This window comes from Homarus americanus, unplaced genomic scaffold, assembly GCF_018991925.1.
Source record: "Homarus americanus isolate GMGI-L3 unplaced genomic scaffold, GMGI_Hamer_2.0 scaffold367, whole genome shotgun sequence".
Taxonomy (NCBI): domain Eukaryota; kingdom Metazoa; phylum Arthropoda; class Malacostraca; order Decapoda; family Nephropidae; genus Homarus; species Homarus americanus.
The window spans coordinates 6,500,092-6,513,301 of NW_024743709.1; the positions used below are offsets into that span (position 1 = coordinate 6,500,092).

The 13,210-nt window shown below is 36.8% G+C and overlaps 1 protein-coding gene across 1 annotated transcript; it reads left to right on the forward strand.

Moving 5' to 3' along the window:
* The first annotated feature begins 1,565 nt into the window (after positions 1–1,565).
* On the forward strand, positions 1,566–12,091 carry LOC121877359 (carboxypeptidase B-like). The gene is made up of 8 exons (XM_042383082.1): positions 1,566–2,345; positions 3,252–3,405; positions 4,399–4,545; positions 5,184–5,318; positions 6,295–6,521; positions 7,578–7,723; positions 8,718–8,830; positions 9,482–12,091. Exons 1-8 carry the CDS (start codon positions 2,070–2,072, stop codon positions 9,640–9,642), a joined length of 1,359 nt encoding a protein of 452 aa, XP_042239016.1. The 5' UTR covers positions 1,566–2,069; the 3' UTR covers positions 9,643–12,091.
* Positions 12,092–13,210: the final 1,119 nt, after the last annotated feature.

Genomic DNA, 13,210 nt, shown 5'->3' on the forward strand with positions numbered 1-13,210 from the left:
TACTTTGCATTAATATTTTTTGGGGGTGTGTGACTTAATAGCAAGTCATCTGAAATACACAAACGCCAAACCCCTGAAGGGAATTTTACTCAAATATATAAAAATGTTTAAAACCCCACAAATAAAATAACTGACAATGACAAGAACATGAAAGCTTTAATATTACTATTATATAAATCGTAAACCCTTATAAAATAAAACTGTTAATAACGCTTAAGTGACCGCTTTGTCTTTATGTAAATTGTAATCCCATAATCCTTATTTTTATACACAGCTTTATCTCTCATAATTTTAATTGTTGATGCAATAGAAAAAATATTACTAACCTTGTTATGCGTTTAAAGACCTTAGTTGTTGAAGCACAATATTACCATCATAACAACAAATCCTTGCCCTTAATGTTTGTTCACCAGTATATACAGTATACGGTATTATGCATTTCATTCGTATAATCACCAAAACACATGATAAGGATAACAGTATGGAGTTTGAACAATGGCTAACAGTGTAATGAATGACGTCGTGTTGGTGAGAGTTATGGTGTAGCCCTGAGCGAAGGTAAACACTGCAGCCTCAGCCCTGGTGTTGGCTTACCAGGATATGCATTACCGCTAAACACATTTTTTTATCCCAGTATGGATAAAGACAACGTTCACCTTTCTCCTATAGACTTTGTGTAAATGTAATAATAAAGAAATTTAGGCCGAACAGACCACAACACAGTATATAAGTTTGGATCACCTGAAAAATCTCTACCCCAGCCTATTTCACCTGAAGATTAGCCATCTTAATATTATCTGGGGGGATGTTAGGTTAGGGTGGTTAACCTTTAGGTGAAATAAGCTAAGGTGGAAATTCTTCTAGTGATCCATAAGTTTCAATATATATAACACGTAAGAACATAAGAATGGAGGAAACTGCAGAGGGCCTATTGGCCCATACTAGGCTGTCCCGTTTACACCCAACCCCTATCGCTCATGTAACCGTCCACCCTATATTTGAAGCTACCCAGCGTGTTCGAGTTAAAGATATATTTTGGTTAAAGCATTACATATAGACACAGCCATCACGTGGAAGATACTGTATAATGTATGTATAAAACTGTACTGGTAATGATCTCTGTTATATTTCTTTCCTCTGTGATTGAAAGGTGAAATTTAGTAGATTAATTTAAGTTCCTGATCGACTCTTATATAATAGAAATCGTCTCTCTTTTTCCTACAAAAAAAGACGAAGTCGGACATCACTTATCGGAAGTTGTGGGAGGGTGAAGGGGGGGGGGAGGTAGGTGACAGGTGAGGTGTGGTTTGTGCACGGTCATCACGAGGTTGGGTCACGCTGCTTTGAGTTTGAGGTTACTGCCGGTCCCCATATGCAGCTATGTAACCTTAGGCTACCTTGACCTTCCTGATGCAAGGCTACTACCGGGGGAGTAGGGAGGGAGGGAGATAGGGGAGAATAATGAACTTCACTTCCGGCATTTCCGTTATGTGAATGCACAACCCTCTGACAGCTTGTACATATAAAAACTCGAGCTTCATCACTGGACATTATAGCGTGAGGAACAGTTGCAGGTGTCACTCACTAGTAGAGTCTCCTGGTGCCTTGTAAAGTCATTCAGTACACCATTTTAAAGAGTTTTATCTACTTTACTTATACTGAAAATCGCTGGCTATTATTATACATGCCAAACCCGACGAAAATATCATGTTCTAAACACAATTACAAACACACCCGTTAACACTTGGTCAGTCAGGGTTGGCGACCACAGTCCTCTACTCTAAACGTTCCCGGGCTGTTTTATACCAATCCTCTTAGGCTTTATGTCTCTCTGGGGACCCGGTTTTTAATTTCAATCATCCATCCCAGTCTTTGTCTTCCCCTGGTCCTCCTACCCTAAACTTGGACCATTAATATTTCTGTTATTAACCCCTCATCCCTACAAAGATACAAACACCCTGTCTACAGTTGCTGCAAACAATAATAAACATCTGATAAATACAACAGTTTAAAAAATATCAGACTTATAAACAAACCCTCTACTGCCCCTGAGGAACTGTGAGTCCATCATGATAGAAACATGGCAGTTACTGGTGGTAGTAATGGTGCTGTTAGGGACGTCGTGTGGACTGCCTTCCCTCACTCCGGAGGAGATCCGCAGCTTACAGGTGCCCAAGCCAGTGTCTTACTCTGGGTATAAACTGTTCCGCACCGACGTGGGTCTGGTCGACTTACCCGTCGTGGATTCTCTCGATAATTCGGACGGTATTGACTTATGGTCACTACGCAAGAAAAACCCAGAATACGAGATTGATCTCCTCACACCCCCAGACGCCGAGCAAAAGGTGAGGAAATATTCTACGTATATACTGTACACACTTGAGGGAGATAATATGAGGCTCTAGGATTCTAAGGCCTAGAGTCTATGCTATGATGACATTGGTAGCACTGAGGTAAAACTACAGGTAGAAGATGTGATAAACTACAGGTAGAAAGTGAGGTAAAACTACAAGTAGAAGGTGAAGTAAAATTAGAGATAGAAGTGAAACAAACTACAGGTAGAAGGTAAAGGAGAATCATAGGTACTGTATATGAACACTGACACATGTATGGATGACATATAATTGAAGGTTGTTGTATACAGTACTTAAGTATTTACTAACTCTACTTCAATCTGCATCGATCTCATTCAAAAAGGCAAAACTGAAGGTATGCACAGGTTGAAGGGGAAAAAAAACATGTTTCTATCATACACAAGTACAATATTCACATCTGATAAATGCCCTTAAAACTCAGCCTTTGACTGACGTTTCAATGACACAGTCCTACCTAAAAGTCCCTCATAATTACTACAGCCTTTATATTGTCCCACAATAAAGTCCCAGTCACAAAGATGTATCTAAAGATTAAAAGTTATTGTAGGTTGGGTTGTGACTTTCCCACCAAATGATGTTCTCCATTAGGCTAGACTGAGTGTGACTTTATCCTATAACTTTGTATGCATTGTAAGGTTAGGCTATGTTTAGCTGTCTTGCTGTTGAATGTACAGCATAGAGCTGTTTTCCTACAATCTGTGGTGCTTTGTTAGGTTTGGCTACTTTATGTCAGAATAAACTACATTCGGTTGAAAGTGAATTTATTTTATAACCTGTGGTGCCTTGTTAGATTGGGCTAGATTAAGTTGCCACAGGCTGTGTTAAGTTAGGTGTGATTTTTACTGCACTAACCCGTGTTATCTGATTTGAGTCCAGGTGCGTGGGGTGTTCAACGAATACAACCTGACGTACCAGGAGGTGATCGGGGACCTGCAGAGAGCCATCAACCTTGAGCTCAGCGAGGACGATGCATTCTTATGGAACCGTCCAGCTCACCCCATGACCTGGGAGAAGTACCACTCTGTACAAGGTAAGAGATAGAGGCACTGTAGTGAGTCAGTCAAGGGAAGGTTGGAGTTGACTGTCTACTGGGCATATAAATTCTTGTCAGTTCATTTACGGAAATCTCCTAATCAGCATAATATTTCTCAATGCCTGAATTTGGTTCTAAATGCTGTAAACTCTGAGAATTGAGATGTTTTAATGAGACCTGTGAATTCATAATCTCTGTTTTTTTACTCTATTTCCTTTCTATAATCTTCATGATCATAGGTGTGAACACAACCACAGTTACCTTGTGCAGTATAGTACACACACTATGAGATTCTTTTGTGATATTTCCTGATACTGGCTGAATGCTCCTACACATGCACAACATGTCCTCAACAAAGGCAGTACAATACAATACGTGTATTACATGCTGACTCTGGCAGTTTTTCCTTATGCTTTAAATAAATTTCTCTTTAATGTTGCAGTAGACAATGTTGGTGTTTGAGAGCAATAAATTATATCATGGTTTGTTTGAGTTAAGCAACCTTCACCAGCTTTAAATGGAGGAGCCAACTGAGAATAATAATACCTGCTATGACTTATAAAGGCTACACACTAATTCCACTCATGTATCCTCAGGTCTGGACTTTCTAAGATCAACATATTATTTTTTCTTTTATCTTTATGGACATACCTTACTAGTCACCATCAGGCACCATGACCAGATGTATTCACTTATGTCATCTAAAAGGGAAAAAAGAACCTATGATTGTATGAGGATTTTATCTCCTGTAGTGATTTTTCAAGTTTTCAGTGATAATTTATCACCAATTCCCATCAGCAGCATGTCCTTAAACTAATAATCTCAATGGCATGCTCTCCCCTCACTTTCACCCTTACTGCTTCATCCTACTGTAGGTGTCTTGTCCATCTCTTCTTCACATTTGGTTCATCCTCCATTCCGTCTTCTTTTTGGTCTTCCAGTCTCTCTCCCAACATTCACCTCACTGTACTGTACAAACCTTTCACACAGACATGTACCAGTATATTGACTACCTGGAGGCACAGTACTCACACCTTGTCACCACTGAGGAAATTGGTTTGTCCTATGAGAACCGGAGCCTTCGTGTGGTGAAGATATCTACTGGACCCAACAAACCTGCTATCTGGATTGATGGAGGTAAACTAAAGGTTTAAAATGGTACTTGTTTAGCTCTAAGACTTTAATTGGTTCATAAAATTGTATTTAAAACATTGTGAACATCTGATGGAATACATGGGAAACGGCTGTGAGGTTTCATCCAAAAGAAATCCTAAAAATTGTATTGCTTTCTTTAGACTAGCATATTATGCTTTAATCAAGGGGTGTGGTAAACATTTCAGTTGATCCTTAATTTTTAGTACAGTATTTGATTCAGTCCCCAAACAGTCATAGGGATAAGGGATTCCTTAAACAAATCACTGGTGAAGTAAAGACAAGTTTGCCAATGACTCTTTCTCATTGTATGTGACACAGACAATTTCTTATGATAAGCCTCCAGAATAGGGACAAGTAAAAAAACAGACTTCAATGTTCAGAAGTTGAACTGATGAATTTGGTGTTCAAAAGGAGATGTATCCACTGAAACTTCAGTTAGAGGTCTGATTGAGTTCTTGTATGAAGTCCTTTATTGTTCGTAAACACTTTCAGTATGTATTTATACAAGAATCTGTCACTTACTAGTAATCCCTCTATTGGTCAGCAAACTCATATGAAAAGGAAAATTATAAAAAATTACTCCTACATAAAATACTTGACAAGTTGACTCTTTCTCACAGGACTTCATGCTCGTGAGTGGGTCTCTCCTGCCACTGTCATGTATATCCTCCATCACTTAACTGAGTTCAGCTGGGAGGAACCAGACCTTGTCAGTAACTTTGACTGGTACATTATGCCTATGGCCAACCCTGATGGTAAGTCCTTATAACACAAAGTATAGTCATCCATAGTAATACTTAGGTTAAGTCTGCATCTAAAATATGTTCATTTTTTCCCCAATATGACAAACCTGTTCACATTACATAGATGTGTCAAAATACTGAGGATTCTTTAAGAATAAATAACTATAAAAATTAAACAGAAAGTGACAATAAAACAGAATCATAACAAGACAAGAAACCTAGAAAATAACAGATATCAAAGGGGGATGTGATCTTTGATAGTGTGTTGCTTTTGACAAATGGTACTGCAGCATACCCCAGTTAATGTCTCCATCGCCAACTGTTCTACTAAAATTTCAATCTATATAATTATAACCTCTGGCCATCTCTCACTTTTGTGCAGAGTGGATCTAGGTCTACAGAACCTTACAGAAATGGTAAAAGAGAGCAGTGTAGGACAAATCTAAAGAGTACTGTAACTAGAAAAAGGTGAAACATTACTTGTGTGCTGAAATACTGTAGATACTTCCTCTTATCCTCATCTTACACATGCAGGTTAAAGTCTTTCCTGCTGCTCCATGAACCCAGAGATTCAAACTCACGAACCTGAAGCATCCCTGAACAGAATAATGCCTCAATGTCTACTGCTTCAGGTTCACGAGTCTGAACTTGGGGGTTCGTGAAGCAGCAGGAGAGATAACAGACCAACAGGACTTTTGTTTATAATTGTACAAAGCAAAGATGAAGATACAGGGGTACTTGAGTGAGGATGAAGAATACAGTACTGTTAAATATGGAATAGATGTCTGGGCCGTTAACATGAATGAAGATGGGAAAAAATGTATGGGCAGCCTCTGTTTACCCCCACTCAGTCATATTAGACTGTTAATACACCCCTTTCCATGTATTCATTCCTGTACATCTTCAAGCTAACAGTTCACTCATCCAAATTGTTCAGCTCAGAAGGGAAGAGACACACAAGGGGTTAAACAAAACCTTTTTTTCTTAGGATATGAATACTCCCGACTCCACGACCGACTCTGGCGCAAAACCCGCTCTGTCAACCCTGAGTCACCAAATTGTGTTGGGGTGGACGCAAACAGGAACTTTGGCTTCAAGTGGTCAATGGGCGGTTCCTCCCAAAATCCCTGCAGTTCTACCTATGCTGGACCAAAGCCTTTCTCTGAACCTGAGACAAGAGCCATCAGAGATTTTATCCTAAGTCGCAAGGACCAGGTGAGAGAGATCTTTTGTTTTTGTAATTAAGTTCAAGTTTCTTTTACAGTATTATTTTTTGCAACATTATAGAATCTAAATATGAGGATTCATTTTTTTTAGCCCTACACTAAAGTAATCTAAAGTTTCCCCACAAACAAAAAAATATATAAAATTATCATACGTATTTCTCTTATATGGTACAGTATATCTGCCAAGGATATCAAAGCCTTTGCATGTTTTAATATTAGTTATTATTTACTCATTAACCTAACCCGGCCCTAACCTCCAGTGTTTACAAATTACAAAACATAAGACAAGCTTAACACTTATACTGAAACCTAATATTTGTACTGAACCAACAAACACTTGATTGGCGACACTCTAACCCCCAGTATAATGAGGGACATTCAATAATCTTACAATGGATAAAGAAATATGTGTAGTCACCCACAAAAGTCCTCTTGCCTCTCCTCCTGAACCACAAACCTTGAGATTCAAACTCATGAACCCGAAGCTTTAGATACTGGTGCATTATTCTGTCCTTAAAAGCTTCAGATTCATGAGTTTGAATCTCAAGGTTTGTGGTTCAGGAGGAGTGGTGACAGGACTTTTGTGGGTGACTGTATTGTACTATTCTATATCATATAAATTAAGCAACTTCACTTTGTGTGGCATTCTGTGACACAGTTAAAAAACATAATACAAGTACCTATAACCCTTCATGCATAAGAGGAACTATATAACTATTTTGGACACAATTTGATTCTTTCCTAACTTCTAAGTAGGCAAACTTAGTAAATGTCTCCAGTTACAGTATGAGTACACTAAGGCACACTACCAACCACAATACCTCCGAGTATACTGAAGCTTAATATTCAGCGTGGTGTATTTGTCAAGCCTACAGGAGCCAGTTCCACACACACCACTGAAATAACTATTCTGTTGTAAATATGTTATGAAAATAAACTCAGCCAATTTAAAGGTATTAATTCTAGTAACTTGTAAACCTTAACAGGACCATAACCTTGTTGTAACTATCTAATAATATTTATATCCATGTTGTGACTTTCATAGCTAAAGGTGTTTGTGACTATCCACGCCTACTCCCAAATGTGGATGTTGCCTTGGTCCTACACGCTTGAGGTCTCACCCCAATACCAAGATATGTATGATGTTGCAAAACTCGCTTTAGATGGATTAAAGACTGTCAACGGAACAGAGTAAGTGAAACTTGTAAACTCATATTGATGAAAAAGTTCTGAAAAAATATTCAAAATGTGACTACAATGGCTTGGGTAAGTGTTGATGGATGACTGTGTACAGAAGTACGTTAGTGTGTTCAGCTCATCTTTGTAAGTACTGTACATCTTATGTGTAACAAAAGAAAGTTATTCATATATATATAAACTAAAATATTCAATAGAAAAGTATAATGGTTTGTAGAGTGGAAATGTAGAACCCAACTTTGTGGTTTATGAATTCTTGGCTGAAGTACAGGATGCTATGCTATATCCAGTATACAGCACAATATTAAGAGCAAGATATTTGTATACTGTAGTATTCTAAAAACAGGGATTATATTAAGATTAGCCCCAAATTTATTTCACTTTTAAGATTAACCGACCTAATGCTAAAAGAAACTGCACATTACTCATGGAAGGCCCAGTCAGTCAAGTGTCAGAGTATGCAGCCGTGAACAAAAGTTTGCTCCTGAGGTAAAACTGAGTCATGGGAATGAGTCTCTGAACTTAACAGTGCTTACCTGTTTGTCATCTGGTGTGGGCATACTGTTTTATCTCATTTGGAATTTATATGGCTTCCAGTTTGGGAGGGAGGGAACTTTTGACCCAAGGTGACCTCTGTGTTAGGTGTGACATTACTGTAGGTGGTGTGAGTGTGTCTAGTCCAGCCACACACTCGCAGAAGGTACACTCACTCCAAAACAGTATCTTTATGGAGAGGTCCAATGAATTTCAAAATGAACACCACGACTCCTGTTTTCTCGGTATGGTTGTCTAAGTCCTACATCCGTTCTATTACATTGTCTCACACAAAATTGTGAAGATACTTTTTGAAGCGAGTGTTACACAATGTAAGATTCATTGTCACAGAACTAGCCATACGTCCAATAATTTACATTAGCGTTATAAGACATGAATATTTAATGATTTGACTCTTTCATAACATCTTTCCTGAACCTTGTCTCCCCAACAGATATTCTCTTGGTCAAGTCACAGACCTCTTGTACATTGCTTCGGGAGCTTCAGGAGACTATGCACACAGTGTTGGCATCCCCTACAGCTACAGCCTCGAGCTTCGTGACCTGGGTGGGTATTGCCTAATGGCCTCTCTCGGTTGAAACATTAACTCTTCATTTCTAATAATCAGTACAGTATTCTTATAAAACCTTCAGAGAATATAGAAAGTGGTACAGTCAGTTATAAGGATATATTGTACTGTGCATTCCTCAGTCAGTTATAACAGTAGAAAGCAAGTGCTGTCTATTACTGTATATTTTAGTATTACAGAATAAGTTCTCATTCAAGAAAGCAAAATTAAAAAAAAGTAGCCATTAAAGCATAAAGGATACAACCATAATAAGACAACCCCCACTGGAGCAACACAGTAATGGTAATTCACAAGCTGAAAATTTTAACTATCATCACAAAATGTTAATTATTACTACATGTTAGATAATTTGTTTTAAAGATACTCCTTCTAGTGCATATAAATGGCTTTTACATCAGTATTTTTCAGTTCTGTAGTAGTGAAACCTCCATTTAACAGAATATATGGAGGGGAAAATCCATATCAAGGGCCCTTTAAATATGAATCCTCCATCAAACAGATTACAGTACCTGTACTACAGTATATGGACAGAAATCCATTATATGGAGGTTTCACTAAACATATCTTTCCAATTTTTTTTTAGTTCTGCATTAGTTGAAACACTGTACTAATCTCCACTTACCCTACAGGACAGTACGGCTTCATACTACCTAAAGAACAAATTGAACCTACAGGAGTCGAAACTTACCAAGGGATAAAAGCCATGGCTCGGGCCGTCTATGACAAGCTCTTCCCACCCGTGCAATTTCCTATTAGTGTAAATGAAGAGGCAACCGTCTCTATAGAATAAGCCCACTGAGCATTTTACCGCATCACACACTCAAATCTTCTCCATATTGGCACTGAAATAAGATATGCAGTCCATCATATATCATATGCTATCTTATTGCTAAATGGAGGTCATATTATTTATTACAGAACATTGACAACAAACATGCCAACGACAGTACAGTATTGACACAGTAAGCATTAATGGCTGGGTTACCGTATAACAATATAAAAAACAATTAACAGAATAATATATCAATTTCTGCTTCAAATTTTTTAAAATAAAAACCTTGCATAATAATTCTTCCTCCCTATTCGGTAATTTATCTCAGTTGCAAGTCATATGATGATATTCTCAATTACTCTGCTACCCCCCCCCATCATGCCCCCACTACAATACAAATCACCCCACGTCTGCTGCCTAACCCACATGTAGTCTCTCTGGGTAATAATAACTACACCCTATTAGGTACTCATATTTGGCCAGGGCTTAATTCTTGTTTAGTGATAGCTTACATTGCACACATCATTACTGACACTACAGAATTTCCCTATCAACTGAACACTTTACTTCACCTATATCTATATTATTTCTCAACAATATCATCACTAAGTTATTCTATTTATAATATTTACCATTTAATTTATAATTGGTTATTTATCTTATTTATTTATAATAATAGGAAACAATAAATGTTTATTACAGTATTTTGCCAATATTTAACTACACAGTATATAAGAGTTCTTACCAGGGTGGTAGAACGTCACCTGTGAACTATGTGAGAATTAAAATAAACAACAAGTCAATGAAACCGTGGTGTAATCTGAATTTTTATTTATAAACATTACATGAAATACAGACTTAAGTATGGCATACAGTATCACATTTATCAATAATCATCAACAACTCCTTCCCCAAGAACTGATCTCTCTCACTGTTACCCAAGACTGGTACTGAACATAACCTAACCACCTTGTACTAAATAAGATGTTACAACTTCAATGGAGATGTTACTCCACATCAACACAAGTTCAATGATAAAACCGACATCAACAAGACAGGGAAGATGAAGGAGTAAATGTTTAGGAATAATTAAAAATAAATAAAAAAAGTAAATTTACACTACAATGATGAATAAACCACACTGGTGATTTTACATTAGCTTTGCACTACAAGAATCTTCTGTAACAATAAAATGTGATAATGATTATTGCAACTCCTGAATATGCAATGTCTCTCAATCTCATATTTACTATCACTTGAACATTCCATTATAAACATAGATCAATTTCTTTCAATGGAGAACTGCTGGCATCTTCTCCACTCAAGTATTTTATGTTCAACAATTCTGAAGCATTTTCATAAAGTCACTCAGGACTTTCTTTTATACCCACAGGACATTCCATCGTCATAATCAAAATACATACAGCCATCAGACCTAACCCACAGAACACAAGTTACTTCACACTCAAGAACTAATGCCCAAATATCGTGCTCCAAACAGACACTATAATAAGCAGTAGCCATACAAGTCACATACATCAAAATATATAAACGTATATTCTCAACTCACCAAGCATTAACCTACACATAATTAGCGTCCTTATTCAAGCAACTATACACAAGACAAATTAAAAAGATTACAATACAGTACACAAGGAACTGATAAGTTGTTTCTTATACTTACTGTACCTAACACTAGTAATGAAGCCTTATGTAGTAGTCAACAATCCATGCAAAGCATTTCTTAGTACTGTACTTGTACATTCATTCCAAAAATGTATCTTTGCAATTTTGTGGGACGAAATATTATGATTTAATGGACGAAGGCTTTTGACAACCTTGCCGAGACAACGGGAGTTGCATGTTCCTTTTGAAATTCATCGGACTGATCCCTCCGTAAAGATACCTTCGGAGCGAGTGTACATCCATTATACAGTAGTGTTTTCCACATACAGTTTCTATTGACTGGTATGAATACTACAATAATACAGGTATAATGTCTTCAGAAATGCACTTCAATTTGTGACCTACCTATTACCCAATGACATTTTATGTCAATTTGCAAATTTACACAAATTCTGTTTTATACAGTATAGTAATTTGGAAATTGTAATGATTTCTCTATCAAGTGGGTTGGCATTTTCTATTACTGAAAGGTATGAGAAATTCTTTTCCCAGAAGGTTAAACTGACCAGGCAGAACAAGACCAAACTAGACCTGTACACTAGCACTCTCCATTACTAATAAAATTTACTTTTCATACTTTAGATGACAATCAACTCTATTCCTTTGTCACAATATCCTTAGGAATATTTTAATTGTTTCTTCTCACTTCATATAATTAACCACAACTGAACTTCTACGAGTTCTCAATCAGGTCAGAAATTAGGGCAAGTTTTTCAATGACCTTTATCCCTGGATGACTTCACAACTAATATCTCTGTTGGTTGTAATAATTTTCATGTCAGCACCCACAAGTGTAAAGGTCTTTCTAAATATATGACTGAGGATAACACTACAAACTTAGTAATTAGGAGAAACGTTCACTACATGCTCGGACCTGTAAATTAGCTTCTTGTAGGCTGTCTGCCACATTCAAAGTGAATTAGAAACCATCTTATACTGTTAACAGAAGCAATCTATCCATCATGTCATGAACAAACATTGTATGTAGTTAAAAAAAATGGAAAATAATCAAGAAACGTTACACTTTCAAGATACCTCTACCTTCATCACATTACACAATAAATGCTCATATTAAAATACCGTGTATGAGAGGTTTGGGGAACGGTCTTTGTTGATTATTAAGATTGCACAGGAAGCATTTCAAACTTACGTATAAAAACCAAAATTCCATAATAATAAAATTTTTTATGGGACGTCTTATTTCATTTGAGACAAACAGCCTCTCTGCTTAAGACATACTAAAATACTGTTACTGTACAGTAGTCACATAACTTCTCTAGCTTGCATCCCGTGTACCATCTCGTCTGCAAATCATAGCCAGATCCTAGTGTAAAACCTACAACTGGCCTTCATGTAATAAAAAACACAATACTGTACAGTACAGTTACTTATTTACAACTACTACGAATATTTACAATACAGTATATACATATCTTTTTTATTATCCAATTTTTTTTTTTTTATTAATGCATGAGAGTTGTGATTAGGTGGTGTTGAAAAGTGACAAGACTTGTTTACAATGAATGAGGATGTCAGTGATGCAGAAGAGTAACAGTGAATGACTTGTGCAACACTTAAAGTGGAGCATGAGATGAAGAGAAATGAATTTTGTGGGTCTTTTTTTTTCCACTGATTTACTTTTTTTTTTAAATTAAACTCTGAAATAATCTTGATTTTTTTTCATATACAAGGTACAAATATGAAATAAGTACTGTACATGAACAAAAAAGTACTACTGTATACATAGTATATATAATAAATTTCAACATTTACTGTACACATCATACACTGATGTTTAAAAAGAATTTATTACATGTATAGGTATTATTGCCTTCTAATGCGAAGAAATATTTTGGTACAGTATAACTTAAGTGCAGTCAACTACTAAAGTCTGTTCACC